This window comes from Oncorhynchus keta, chromosome 26, assembly GCF_023373465.1.
Source record: "Oncorhynchus keta strain PuntledgeMale-10-30-2019 chromosome 26, Oket_V2, whole genome shotgun sequence".
NCBI classification, from domain to species: Eukaryota; Metazoa; Chordata; class Actinopteri; order Salmoniformes; family Salmonidae; genus Oncorhynchus; species Oncorhynchus keta.
In genome coordinates, this window is record NC_068446.1 from 657,621 (window position 1) to 673,077 (window position 15,457).

Below are 15,457 nucleotides of genomic sequence, written 5' to 3' on the forward strand. Positions count from 1 at the left end.
TGGGGATGAGGTAGTAATATTGGATGGGCTATTTACAGATGGGCTATGTACAGCTGCAGCGATCAGTTAGATGCTCGGGTAGCATATGTTTAAAATGCTGAAGCGATCAGTTAGATGCTCGGGTAGCTGATGTTTAAAATGCTGCAGCGATCAGTTAGATGCTCGGGTAGCATATGTTTAAAATGCTGCAGCGATCAGTTAGATGCTCGGGTAGCTGATGTTTAAAATGCTGCAGCGATCAGTTAGATGCTCGGGTAGCATATGTTTAAAATGCTGCAGCGATCAGTTAGATGCTCGGGTAGCATATGTTTAAAATGCTGCAGCGATCAGTTAGATGCTCGGGTAGCATGTTTAAAATGCTGCAGTGATCAGTTAGATGCTCGGGTAACTGATGTTTAAAATTAGTGAGGGAAATACAAGTCTCCAGCTTCAGCGATTTTTGCAATTCGTTCCAGTCATTGGCAGCGGAGAACTGGAAGGAAAGGCGGCCAAAGGAGGTAATTTATCATGCAATCATCCAAACGATTATCTAGCTATATATCGAGATGATACATAATCGGTTCACTAGTTAAGCCTAATCAATTGTAAACTAATCCCTGGACGATTAGCTATCTTATCCAGCAGATCTAACCGGCTTCCTTACAGCTTAACAAGGTCGGACAACATTCCGGTGTATATTACGACACCGGGGACACGACGCGAGATATGGCTTTGTATTACAAACCGACCTCAACCCAGGGATGAGAAATACGCTGTACTCCCAATTGTCCCATTATCACAACTGTTACACCACGAAGACTGAAAGACTAAATTAAATGATTCGTTCAATCTAAATCAGTGTGATTAGTTGATGTAATGGGACAGTTCGGAGTACAAGTCATTTCTCATCCGTGGATTGAGGTATGTTTTCCGAGCCATATCTCCCTCCGGCTCCACTGTGTCTTAATATACACAGGAATACTGCTGTAGGCATGCGGATCTGACGGCTAGCTAATCCAGCTAACTACCGTTAGTTAAATGGCTAACGTTAAATGGCTAACCTAACTAGGCTAACAGGAAGCTACAGTATTAACTGTCAGAAAGCATCCCCACTGTACTGTCTATGGCATCCCCGTTGATGTCAATGTAGCTTGCTTGGCACAAGCTTGGATAACGACACAAAATTAGGTGTTCGTGTTAAGATAATAAACTCACCTATTCCAGGAGCCACATATATGAAGTAGAGACCAGTCGTAGACATGGAGAAGAAAAAAATGAAGGCCAAAAATGAGCGGTTCGACACCCGCAGCAGCCGCTTCCAATTCACCATATTTACTTCGAATTGACCGATAATCCCATAAAAAAAATATATACCGTTTGGATAAAAAAATAAAATGATATGCTAAAAGTAGATGATATGATCATCCAAAAATCAACGCAACGACACAACACGCATCATTTGAGTCGGGGATGCAGTGAAAAAGGCTAAATGCTAGGAAGTCAGTACGGGCGGCTTTCCTCAGGCAAGAAATGTCCAGATAAAAGCAGGCCTGAAATCAGCCACTGTCGAGCTTCAACGAAACCATCGATCGGGCATACTGAAACTACTGTAGTTACTGACACGAGTAGACAAAACAATACCGGATCGTGTCTTAACAATACCCGTGATACCGATCCATGTGCAGCTTGCTAGTTTAGATGTGTATTTTCACGCCCGGCGACGAAGGTTTTCTCATTCAAACCTCGACGATGTTTACTTGGCTTCACGAAACCACCGAACGGAATCCAATAACGGCCAGCGGTTCAGCGGGTATATCGGGCGATTCTCATTGCACCAAATATACATTTGTGCGGGGATTTTAGAGTGATCATGTATATACATTTGGATTCGTTCAATTTCATTTCTGCTGGTGCTGCAGACATGGTTTCCGGTGGGTGTAAACGGTCTCTTTCCGTCCCAACCCCGTTATATTTCGTCGCCATGGACACCGTGCGGCTGCAGTAAGGGCCTTTGGGTTCATGGGGTCGCTGCTTCTCTCACGTCAGTTATTATGTGTGTGTGTGTCTGAACGTTAGTGGGGTCAACTGAAGTGGGAGGATCAACAGCGATAATAGGTGTTACACCGGCGCTCTCTAATTAGTTAGACGGTTTTGATTGAGCTTGTTGTTTTTTCATTTCTTGTCACGTTTTTGTTTAAATTCCCTACTGTGTGAAATAAGACGGAGTGCTAAATGCACAAGCTCAGGTCTTGATAGAGAATCACACTGTGCCATTTGAATGTTAACAAAACACACAAACAACTCACTTATAGCCTAAATATGAAAGTAAAGTAATTTCGACCAAACCTAAGTCTACCACATTTTTTAAATTACCAATAAATCATCATTATTAGGCCTATAACCAATGTTAACACTAAGCTCCAGGGTGCGATGCCCCCCCCAGGACTGCTGCACAGAAGAAATATCAGTGTGCAGACAAGCACGAGATTGAACTTCACTCAACTATCTAGTTTTCCCCATTAGTTAACACTATCAATGTTTACATTTATTGTGAAAGTTGTGATCAAATCAACACCATATTAGCCACTTTAAATGCAACATTATTTGCCTTTACCTCCCTTATCTCACCTCAATCTCCATAGAGTGCCTTTACCTCCCTTATCTCACCTCAATCTCCATAGACAGTGCCTTTACCTCCCTTACCTCACCTCAATCTCCATAGACAGTGCCTTTACCTCCCTTATCTCACCTCATTTGCTCACATCGTATATAGACTTGTTTATACTGTATTATTGACTGTATGTTTGTTTTACTCCATGTGTAACTCTGTTGTTGTATCTGTCGAACTGCTTTGCTTTATCACAATTGTAAATGAGAACTTGTTCTCAACTTGCCTACCTGGTTAAATAAAAGTGAAATCATACATCTTACAGGCTTTTTGCACATCATAAGCTGCATTTAGACAGGCAGCCCAATTCTGATATTTTTTTCATTAATATGTTTTTTTAACCAACAGATCAGCTCTGAAAATGCTCTGGTGTGATTGGTCAAAATACCAATTAGTGGAAAAATATCAGAATTTGTCTGCCTGTATAAATGATTAATGAGGAGCATCCAGACGCTGCACTTGATGTATTGATGAAATTGCTTCTTGCAATTAATGATGAACATGCACCTGTTAAGAAACGGACTGTTAGAACTGTCAAGGCTCCACGGATTGATAAGGAATTGAAAAACAGTATGGTTGAAAGAGATGGGGCAAAAGGAGTAGCTAATACGTCTGGCTGCACCTCTGACTGGCTGACTTAAAGCAAATTGAGAAATTGTGACTAAACTCAATAGGATGAAACTGTATTATGAAGCCAAGATCAATGATATAAAGAATGATGGGAAAAAAATCAGTACTTTAAATGAAATGATGGGCAGAAAGACAAATTCTACTCCATCTTTCATCAAATCAGATGGCTTATTAATCACAAAACCATTTGATGTTTCCAATTATTTTAATGTTTACTTCATTGGCAAAGTGGGCAAACGGAGGCAGGAAATGCCAACAACAGAGAGCCTTCGTATTCATGGTTAAAAATACATTTAAAAAAATGAAAGAAAAGCATTGCAAGTTCAAATTCTGTAAAGTTAGTGTGGGAGAGGTGGAACAATTATTGTTATAATAATGACAAACCTCTTGGCATTGACAACTTAGATGGAAAACTACTGATGTTGGTAGCTGACTCCATAGCCACTCCTATCTGTCATATCTTTCATCTGAGCCGAGAGGAAAGTCTTTGTCCTCAGGCCTGGAGGGAAGCAAAAGTAACTCCGCTACCCAAGAATGATAAAGCTGCCTTTACTGGTTCTAACAGCAGACGTACAGTTGAAGTCTGAAGTTTACATACACCTTAGCCAAATACATTTAAACTCAGTTTTTCACAATTCCTGATATTTAATCCTAGTACAAATTCCCTGTTTTAGGTCAGTTAAGATCACCACTTTATTTTAAGAATGTGAAATGTCAGAATAATAGTAGTGATTTATTTCAGCTTTTTATTTCTTTCATCACAATCCCAGTTGGTCAAAAGTTTACATAAAAGTTTTACCAAAAATAATTGACTTGTTATAAACTTGTCACCCATAATTCACCAAACAATATTTTAAAAGAGGAAGCAAAGTACTTTAATTAAAGCATATTTTTGTTTCCTCCATCTCCACTAAGATAATTGTACGTTTTTGTACGTTTGTACGTTTTTCATAATGTAAAATTAATATCTGTACAGAAAGAGTCATGTGATGGCCAAATTACAGCGGAGGAACTTCTTGATGTAATTAAAGCTTTTAAGTCTGAAAAACCAAACCATTTTTTGATGTACTCAGAGGATCGTTACAAAGATCCAGTCCATTTTTTTTTGCCAAATGCATAGCGCATAGAATTAAAAAGGTATTGTCGGATATTATTCATACTAATCAGACAGGTTTTTTTACATAAACGATACATTGGAGATAATATAAGACAAGTACTGGAAACAATAGAACACTATGACATATCTGGGAAACCAAGCCTGGCATTCATAGCTCCATACAGACCTTCTCCAGATCCGTCAGGTTTCGTGGCTGTCGCTGGGCAATACGAACTTTCAGCTCACTCCAAAGAGTTTCTATTCAGTTCAGGTCTGGAGACTGGCTAGGCCACTCCAGGACCTTGAGATGCTTCTTATGGAGCCACTCCTTAGTTGCCCTGGCTGTGTGTTTCGGGTCGTTGTCATGCTGGAAGACCCAGCCACGACCCATCTTCAATGCTCTTACTGAGGGAAGGAGGTTGTTGGCCAAGATCTCACGATACATGGCCCCATCCATCCTCCCGTCAATATGGTGCAGTCGTCCTGTCCCCTTTGCAGAAAAGCATCCCCAAAGAATGATGTTTCCACCTCCATGCTTCATGGTTGGGATGGTGTTCTTGGGGTTGTACTCATCCTTCTTCCTCCAAACACGGCGATTGGAGTTTAGACCAAAAAGCTCTATTTTTGTCTCATCAGACCACATGACCTTCTCCCATTCCTCCTCTGGATGATCCAGATGGTCATTGGCAAACTTCAGACGGGCCTGGACATGCGCTGGCTTGAGCAGGGGGACCTTGCGTGCGCTGCAGGATTTTAATCCATGACGGCGTAGTGTTTTACTAATGGTTTTCTTTGAGACTGTGGTCCCAGCTCTCTTCAGGTCATTGACCAGATCCTGCTGTGTAGTTCTGGGCTGATCCCTCACCTTCCTCGTGATCATTGATGCCCCACGAGGTGAGATCTTGCATGGAGGCCCAGACCGACAGTGATTGACCTTCATCTTGAACTTCTTCCATTTTCTAATAAATAATTGCGCCAACAGTTGTTGCCTTCTCACCAAGCTGCTTGCCCATTGCCCTGTAGCCCATCCCAGCCTTGTGCATGTCTACAATTTTATCCCTGATGCCCTTACACAGCTCTCTGGTCTTGGCCATTGTGGAGCAGTTGGAGTCTGTTTGATTGAGTGTGTGGACAGGTGTCTTTTATACAGGTAACGAGTTCAAACAGGTGCAGTTAATACAGGTAATGAGTGGAGAACAGGAGTGTATCAAAGTATCAAATACTTGTTCTCCCCACTGTATCTACAGTACTAAACCAACGTGTATGTATAGTGCGTATGTCATAGTGTGTGTGTGTGTGTGTGTGTGTGTGTCTGTGCCAATGTTTGTGTTGCTTCACAGTCCCCGCTGTTCCATAAGGTGTTTTTTAATCTGTTTGTTAAATCTAATTTTGCTGCTTGCGTCCATTACTTGATGTGGAATAGAGTTCCATGTAGTCTGTGTGCCCCCATAGTCTGTTCTGGACTTGGGGACTGTGAAGAGACCTCTTGTGGCATGTCTTGTGGTGTATGCATGGGTGTCCGAGCTGTGTGCCAGTAGTTTAGACAGACAGCTCGGTGCATTCAACATGTCAATCAATACCACTCATAAATAAAAGTAGTGATGAAGTAAATCTCCTCCACTTTCAGCCACGAGAGATTGACATGCATATGATTCATATTAGCTCTCTGTGTACATCCAAGGGCCAGCCGTGCTGCCCTCTTCTGAGCCAATTGCAATTTTCCTAAGTCCTTTTTTGTGGCACCTGACCACACGACTGAACAGTAGTCCAGGTCAAATCAAAAATGTTTTATTTGTCACATACACATGGTTAGCAGATGTTAATGCGAGTGTAGCGAAATGGTTGTGCTTCTAGTTCCGACAATGCAGTAATAACCGAGTAATCTAACCTAACAATTCCACAACAACGACCTTATACACACACAAGTGTAAAAGGATGAAGAATGTGTACATAAAAATATATGAATGAGTGATGGTACAGAGCAGCATAGGCAAGATGCAGTAGATGGTATAGAGTACAGTATATACATATGAGATGAGTAATGTAGGGTATGTAAACATAAGTGGTATTGTTTAAAGTGGCTAGTGATACATTTTTCCATTATTAAAGTGGCTGGAGTCAGCATGTCGGCAGCAGCCACTCAATGTTAGTGGTGGCTGTTTAACAGTCTGATGGCCTTGAGATTGAAGCTGTTTTTCAGTCTCTCAGTCCCTGCTTTGATGCACCTGTACTGACCTCACCTTCTGGATGATAGCGGGGTGAACAGGCAGTGGCTCGGGTGGTTGTCGTCCTTGATGATCTTTATGGCCTTCCTGTGACATCGGGTGGTGTAGGTGTCCTGGAGGGCAGGTAGTTTGCCCCCGGTGATGCGTTGTGCAGACCTCACTACCCTCTGGAGAGCCTTACGGTTGTGGGCGGAGCAGTTTCCATACCAGGCGGTGATACAGCCCGACAGGATGCTCTCGATTGTGCATCTGTAAAAGTTTGTGAGTGCTTTTGGTGACAAGCCGAATTTCTTCAGCCTCCTGAGGTTGAAGAGGTGCTGCTGCGCCTTCTTCACGACGCTGTCTGTATTTCACACATATTATCCAGATACTGACTGTTAGCAATTAGTGGTCTATAGCAGCTTTCCACACGATTGGGCTTTAGGTGAGGCAGATGAACCTGTAGCCATATTTCTTCAACAGTATTTAACATTAGATCGTCTCTAAGCGTTACAGGAATGTGGTTCTGAATATAGACCGCAACATCGCCTCCATTGGCATTGGCATCTTTTCGGTAGACGTTATAACCATGGATTGCTACCACTGTATTATCTAAGGTATTATCTAAAGTGAGTTTCGGAGATAGTCAGAATATGAATGTCTTCTGTCACAAGCAATTTATTGACATCTTGGACCTGGTTTCTTTTAGCACCTTTCTGGGTTGCTTGATTGTTTTTAATGCTTTACTGGGAAGCCTATCAGAGGTAGACTTACTCATGTTATTTACACTGGAGCTGATTATATAGCTCACCCTGCACTAAGTGGTCTTCCTACTATTGCATACTGCCTCAGTGCTAACAGTGTAACTCTGGTTTATAGGCTCATGATTACTGCTTACAATAGCTGCAGAATAAACAGATTTTTTTGGTGCAATTAGGGATACCTAAATTACATTGTGTTTGCCAATGCCCCTAAGATCATGTACATTTGATGCAACATTATGACGACTCATTGTCACATTGGTAGGGATTAACTGAGCTGGTCTTGGATCATTTACCAGTCATTTGTTTTAACGTGGACAGAGTCCAGGAGCCAAGATGATTTGGATGGACTCAGTAGAGTATCTTCTGTTTCCAGAAGGTGTCAAAGTCATCAATTAAAGTGACTCCAGCAGAGCTACAGTCTTTTAGCCAGATGTGTAATGCCAGCAGTCTGCTGAATCTTTCACACCCATGGCCCAACGATGGTACTGGACCTGAAATTGGCCGTTTTTTTGAGTCTTAATACTACAATCAGTTCTTTAAAATCCACTTTCAGATGTTCTGAGCTATCCCTCCTGATGTCGTTTGACCCCACATGGACTACGACAGTGTCAGCTCCCGGCATCTGTGGTAGAACAGTCGGAAACAGCCTTGTTATGTCCTGTACTTGTGCTCCTGGGGCGCATCGGGTTTTTGCCTTGGGGACCGAGATGTTTCTCACCATAGAGCTGCCTATGATGACAGCTGGTGATGTTGAATGGGCCGGTCTCTCAGGCAGCCTCACGGTCTGGTGAGGCTGGGGGGATCTGAACCCGAGGTAGAAGCCACCGGAGAGGAAGACAGAGCCGAGGACGAAGACACAGGTACCTCCGGGTCCGATCTTGTTTGAGATATCACCACTGACTAAGGCGCCGGAACCTCTGGATCCAGGGCGGCAAAGCTGGTCTGGTCTGTGTCAGTTCCGGGCTCAACAATTCGATGGAGACCCCCGTTGCCAGAGGACGCCTTCTTCGACTTCCACGGCGAGTGACGTACCTCCTTGGCTAGTTGGTTGGGTCGAGATCTGCTCCGTTCTCCAGGGAGACCCCTTCGGGGATGGAACCCTACCTAGCACCGGCCAGTTGGAGTCTCATAGCAAAGGGTCTGAAAATTGATGTAAATAATATATTTTTAAAAATGTATTATTAGCAAAAATGTCTAAAAACCTGTTTTAGCTTTGTCATTTTGGGGTACTGTGTGTAGATTGATTAGGAGGGAAATTATTTAAGCCATTTTAGAATAAGACTGTAACCTAACAAAATGTGGAAAAAGTGGTCGGAATACTTTCCGAATGCACTGTAAATACCTGGAATATTTCAATTTTGGAGAATCTCTTATACAATGGGTTAAAGTTAGATATAGTAACCCTAGATGTACAGTGCCTTGCGAAAGTATTCGGCCCCCTTGAACTTTGCGACCTTTTGCCACATTTCAGGCTTCAAACAAAGATATAAAACTGTATTTTTTTGTGAAGAATCAACAACAAGTGGGACACAATCATGAAGTTGGACGACATTTATTGGATATTTCAAACTTTTTTAACAAATCAAAAACTGAAAAATTGGGCGTGCAAAATTATTCAGCCCCTTTTCTTTCAGTGCAGCAAACTCTCTCCAGAAGTTCAGTGAGGATCTCTGAATGATCCAATGTTGACCTAAATGACTAATGATGATAAATACAATCCACCTGGGTGTAATCAAGTCTCTGTATAAATGCAACTGCACTGTGATAGTCTCAGAGGTCCGTTAAAAGCGCAGAGAGCATCATGAAGAACAAGGAACACACCAGGCAGGTCCGAGATACTGTTGTGAAGAAGTTTAAAGCCGGATTTGGATACAAAAAGATTTCCCAAGCTTTAAACATCCCAAGGAGCACTGTGCAAGCGATAATATTGAAATGGAAGGAGTATCAGACCACTGCAAATCTACCAAGACCTGGCCATCCCTCTAAACTTTCAGCTCATACAAGGAGAAGACTGATCAGAGATGCAGCCAAGAGGCCCATGATCACTCTGGATGAACTGCAGAGATCTACAGCTGAGGTGGGAGACTCTGTCCATAGGACAACAATCAGTCGTATATTGCACAAATCTGGCCTTTATGGAAGAGTGGCAAGGAGAAAGCCATTTCTTAAAGATATCCATAAAAGTGTCGTTTAAAGTTTGCCACAAGCCACCTGGGAGACACACCAAACATGTGGAAGAAGGTGCTCTGGTCAGATGAAACCAAAATGGAACTTTTTGGCAACAATGCAAAACGTTATGTTTGGCGTAAAAGCAACACAGCTCATCACCCTGAACACACCATCCCCACTGTCAAACATGGTGGTGGCAGCATCATGGTTTGGGCCTGCTTTTCTTCAGCAGGGACAGGGAAGATGGTTAAAATTGATGGGAAGATGGATGGAGCCAAATACAGGACCATTCTGGAAGAAAACCTGATGGATTTGTCTGATCCAAAACATAAAGCAAAAAAAACAGTCTGCTGTTCACAAATGCTCTCCTTCCAACCTCACTGAGCTCGAGCTGTTTTGCAAGGAGGAATGGGAAAAAAATTCAGTCTCTTGATGTGCAAAACTGATAGAGACATACCCCAAGCGACTTACAGCTGTGATCGCAGCAAAAGGTGGCGCTACAAAGTATTAACTTAATGGGGCTGAATAATTTTGCACGCCCAATTTTTCAGTTTTTGATTTGTTAAAAAAGTTTGAAATATCCAATAAATGTCGTTCCACTTCATGATTGTGTCCCACTTGTTGTTGATTCTTCACAAAAAAAAAATGTTTGAAGCCTGAAATGTGGCAAAAGGTCGCAAAGTTCAAGGGGGCCGAATACTTTCGCAAGGCACTGTAAAATCGATAATAATGGCCACCTCTCAGAAAGTATTAAACTGTCAAGGAGTAAAATAAGGTTGTCCACTATCGGCATATCTATTTATTATGGTCATCGAAATGTTAGCTATTAAAACCAGACCCAACAATAATATTAAGGGTCTAGAAATCCAGGGCTTAAAATCAAAAGGTGACATTGTATGCAGATGATTCATGTTCTTTTAAATCCAAAATGTGGATACCTCCAGAGAATAATTTAACATCTCTGGAATACAAAAAAAGGATAAGTGCACTCTTACATTTTGGATTACTAAAAAAAATACACAACTTTACATTACTGTGTTGTTACCAATAAAATCTTACGGTGAAGTCGACATACTCTGTATTCATATCCCGAAATAATGAAATTCTCAGTACAATACATTTGTATAAAATAAGTAAGCAAAAATAGATAAGGTCTTGCTACCATGAAAAGGGAAAATACCTGTCGTTTTGTGGAGAAAAAAAATCACCCTAATTTAACTCTTTAGTCATATTCCAGTTTACCTATTTATGTATGGCCTTGCGTACACTTAACCACTTTTTGAAATTATATGAGAAAAAAAAATCAAATGTTCTTTGGAAAGGCAAGCCAGACAAAATTAAACGTGTGTATTTATATAATGAATATGAATTCGGAGGGTAGATATGATTAAATATTAAAGCATTAGCCTCTCACTAAATGCTTCAGTCATACAAAAGCTGTACTTAAATCTGAACTGGTTGTCTTGAACATTAGAAGAATGGCTCACCCCGTGTTCAAGAATGACCTTTTCCCCTTTATTCAGATTACAACCTCAAACTTTTGGTTATTTGAAAATGAAATAATCTCCAAAATATAGCTATTTTTAAAACAATTCACAGTTGATTGCAATTTCTGTTTAATTCACCAGTCTCTCTGATCATTTGATGTTGTTACTCGAACTCTGAAGCATTTATTTGGGCTGCAATCTGAGGTGCAGTTAATTGCCGATTTCTGAGGCTGGTAACTCGAATGAACTGATCCTCTGCAGCAGAGGTAACTCTGGGTCTTCCTTTCCTTTGGTGGTCCTCATAAGAGCCAGATGGCGCTTGATGGTTTTTGCGACTGCACTTGAATTAAGTTCTTTAAGTTTTCCAGGTTGACTGACCTCAATGTCTTAAAATGATGTACTGTCGTTTCTCTTTGCCCTTTTGAGCTATTCTTGCCATAAAATGGACATGTTCTTTTACCAAATAGGGCTATCTTCTGTATACCACCCCTACATTGTCACAATACAACTAATTGGCTCAAAAGCATTAAGAAGAAAATAAATTCCACAAATTAACATGGCACACCTGTTAATTGAAATGCATACCAGGTGACTATTTCATGAAGCTAGTTGAGAGAATGCCAAGAGTGTGCAAAGCTGTCGTCATGGCAGTGTGGCTACTTTGAAGAATCTAACATTTCCATCTCCTCCTTGTTCTCCTCTATTCCTTCATTGAGTACGCAGACAGGCCGTCAACATTTTAGTGAAATATGTTTAGTTGCGAAAACATGTTACTATCGATGTTCCCAAACAGATTTCACTTGGTTTCTCAAATTAAGCACCGGGTGGCTGCAGGAACAAGATTGGAGAGCCCTTGGCATACAGAGTTTGGGTGGAATAGCACCAATCAGGCAGCGAGAGCTTGCTCCTCAAACAGTGGTTGATGCAGGGAGTGAAATCCTGTATCTCCCTGGACGGTTGCAGGGAGATTTCTGTGGTCCGGATTGGATGCATGTAGAAACTGTCCCATTACAGAGAATATCCTATGCCTGTATATGAAATTAAGGACATGCATGTCTACTCTTTGTATTTAATAAAGGGCAGGGCAAATAGAGTCTGTGTGTGTGTGGTTGGATGGAGACATGATGGATGGGGAGGTGTGTGGTTGGATGGAGACATGATGGATGGGGAGGTGTTGGTTGGATGGAGACATGATGGATGGGGAGGTGTGTGGTTGGATGGAGACATGATGGATGGGGAGGTGTGTGGTTGGATGGAGACATGATGGATGGGGAGGTGTGTGGTTGGATGGAGACATGATGGATGGGGAGGTGTGTGGTTGGATGGAGACATGATGGATGGGGAGGTGTGTGGTTGGATGGGGACATGATGGATGGGGAGGTGTGTGGTTGGATGGAGACATGATGGATGGGGAGGTGTGTGGTTGGATGGAGACATGATGGATGGGGAGGTGTGTGGTTGGATGGAGACATGATGGATGGGGAGGTGTGTGGTTGGATGGAGACATGATGGATGGGGAGGTGTGTGGTTGGATGGAGACATGATGGATGGGGAGGTGTGTGGTTGGATGGAGACATGATGGATGGGGAGGTGTGTGGTTGGATGGAGACATGATGGATGGGGAGGTGTGTGGTTGGATGGAGACATGATGGATGGGGAGGTGTGTGGTTGGATGGAGACATGATGGATGGGGAGGTGTGTGGTTGGATGGAGACATGATGGATGGGGAGGTGTGTGGTTGGATGGAGACATGATGGATTGTGTGGTTGGATGGAGACATGATGGATGGGGAGGTTGGCGGTTGGATGGAGACATGATGGATGGGGAGGTTGGCGCACTGATTTGTTTAATTTCCTTTACAAACTAAATGTTAGATATTTTTAACTATGTACTGTGATCATAATGATCAATACTTTGTATTGATGTATTGATGTACCCATTTTTTTAATTTTGGGGGGGGGGAGTGGCAGCCCACAGGTAAATACGAACTGACTATTAAATTATATTAATTTGTATATTATACAGGTATTGACGGTAATGACATTTGTTTACCATTATAATTATTAGGTGTTGGGTTGGTCGCTAGCTAGCTACAGTATCTTCAATCTAGCCTACACTCTTACATTCTGGGTTGGTCGCTAGCTAGCTACAGTATCTTCAATCTAGCCTACACTCTTACATTCTGGGTTGGTCGCTAGCTAGCTACAGTATCTTCAATCTAGCCTACACTCTTAAATTTTGGGTTGGTTGCTAGCTAGCTACAGTATCTTCAATCTAGCCTACACTCTTAAATTCTGGGTTGGTCGCTAGCTAGCTACAGTATCTTCAATCTAGCCTACACTCTTAAATTCTGGGTTGGTCGCTAGCTAGCTACAGTATCTTCAATCTAGCCTACACTCTTACATTCTGGGTTGGTCGCTAGCTAGCTACAGTATCTTCAATCTAGCCTACACTCTTACATTCTGGGTTGGTCGCTAGCTAGCTACAGTATCTTCAATCTAGCCTACACTCTTACATTCTGGGTTGGTCGCTAGCTAGCTACAGTATCTTCAATCTAGCCTACACTCTTAAATTCTGGGTTGGTCGCTAGCTAGCTACAGTATCTTCAATCTAGCCTACACTCTTACATTCTGGGTTGGTCGCTAGCTAGCTACAGTATCTTCAATCTAGCCTACACTCTTACATTCTGGGTTGGTCGCTAGCTAGCTACAGTATCTTCAATCTAGCCTACACTCTTACATTCTGGGTTGGTCGCTAGCTAGCTACAGTATCTTCAATCTAGCCTACACTCTTAAATTCTGGGTTGGTCGCTAGCTAGCTACAGTATCTTCAATCTAGCCTACACTCTTACATTCTGGGTTGGTCGCTAGCTAGCTACAGTATCTTCAATCTAGCCTACACTCTTACATTCTGGGTTGTTTGGATGGCCCATCAGCTGGATTGTAGGCATTCGGTCACTTACTGTGGCTGGGTTTTATTCTTAGAAGAGAGCCACCTTGGGTTGTTGATGCTAGGTTATTAAGATATGACCCAACGTGGCGTAGTAGGGGCGTGGCTTTCAGATGTTTTTGGCCACCCATGAGAATAAATGTAATTCCTGTTAATCTGTTCTGTTGTCATTAAATGTTAATGTTGAACACTGACAGTTTTGTTGCTTCAATGAGGCTTACAGAGATGTATGAGTTCATCAAGACCCTATGCAAATCCTAATGTTGGAAATACTGTTACCACTATTACTATATGTAATCAGCAATGTTATTATAATATGTAATACGCATAAATATTCAATGACAATTTTTATTTGCAGTGTACAAAACATAACATAATGAACAGGAATGACATGCACTGTCACTGGTGGCCAAGCATAACTATCTGAAAGTTAAGCCTCCAATCTTCTGATAGGCTGACACCGCTACAATATATATACAGTGGGGCAAAAAACTATTTAGTCAGCCACCAATTGTGCAAGTTCTCCCACTTAAAAAGATGAGGCCTGTAATTTTCATCATAGGTAGTACACTTCAACTATGACAGACGAAATGAGAGAAAAAAAATCCAGAAAATCACATTGTAGGATTTTTAATGAATTTATTTGCAAATTATGGTGGAAAATAAGTATTTGGTCATTAACAAATAAGCAAGATTCTGGCTCTCACAGACCTGTAACTTCTTTATTAAGAGGCTCATCTGTCCTCCACTCGTTACCTGTATTAATGGCACCTGTTTGAACTTGTTATCAGTATAAAAAGACACCTGTCCACAACCTCAAACAGTCACACTCCAAACTCCATGATGGCCAAGACCAAATAGCTGTCAAAGGACACCAGAAACAAAATTGTAGACCTGCACCAGGCTGGGAAGACTGAATCTGCAATAGGTAAGCAGCTTGGTTTGAAGAAATCAACTGTGGGAGCAATTATTAGGAAATGGAAGACATACAAGACCACTGATAATCTCCCTCGATCTGGGGGTCCACGCAAGATCTCATCCCTTGGGGACAAAATGATCACAAGAACGGTGAGCAAAAATGCCAGAACCACACGGGGGGACCTAGTGAATGACCTGCAGAGAGCTGGGACCAAAGTAACAAAGCCTACCATCAGTAACACACTATGTCGCCAGGGAATCAAATCCTGCAGTGCCAGACATGTCCCCCTGCTTAAGCCAGTACATGTCCAGGCCCGTCTGAAGTTTGCTAGAGAGCATTTGGATGATCCAGAAGAAGATTGGGAGAATGTCATATGGTCAGATGAAACCAAAATATAACTTTTGGTACAAACTCAACTCGTTGTGTTTGGAGGACAAAGAATTCTGAGTTGCATTCAAAGAACACCATACCTACTGTGAAGCATGGGGGTGGAAACATCATGCTTTGGGGCTGTTTTTCTGCAAAGGGACCAGGACGACTGATCCATGTAAAGGAAAGAATGAATGGGGTCATGTATCGTGAGATTTTGAGT

The 15,457-nt window shown here is 42.0% G+C and overlaps 1 protein-coding gene across 18 annotated transcripts in view; it reads right to left on the minus strand.

The window, feature by feature from the left end:
• LOC118358814 (beta-1,4-galactosyltransferase 6-like) overlaps nt 1-1,938 on the minus strand; it is a 41,259-nt gene extending 39,321 nt beyond the window's left edge. For 17 of the 18 annotated variants that reach the window (XM_035736734.2, XM_052480002.1, XM_052479998.1 and 14 more), the window contains exon 1: nt 1,195-1,937. In XM_035736734.2, the coding sequence (XP_035592627.1) occupies nt 1,195-1,309 (115 nt within the window). In that variant the 5' untranslated portion in view covers nt 1,310-1,937. Of the gene's footprint in view, nt 1-1,194 lie in introns of all 18 variants that reach the window. The other variant, XM_052480005.1, reaches the window with a different exon arrangement.
• Between the last annotated feature and the right edge of the window lie 13,519 nt (nt 1,939-15,457).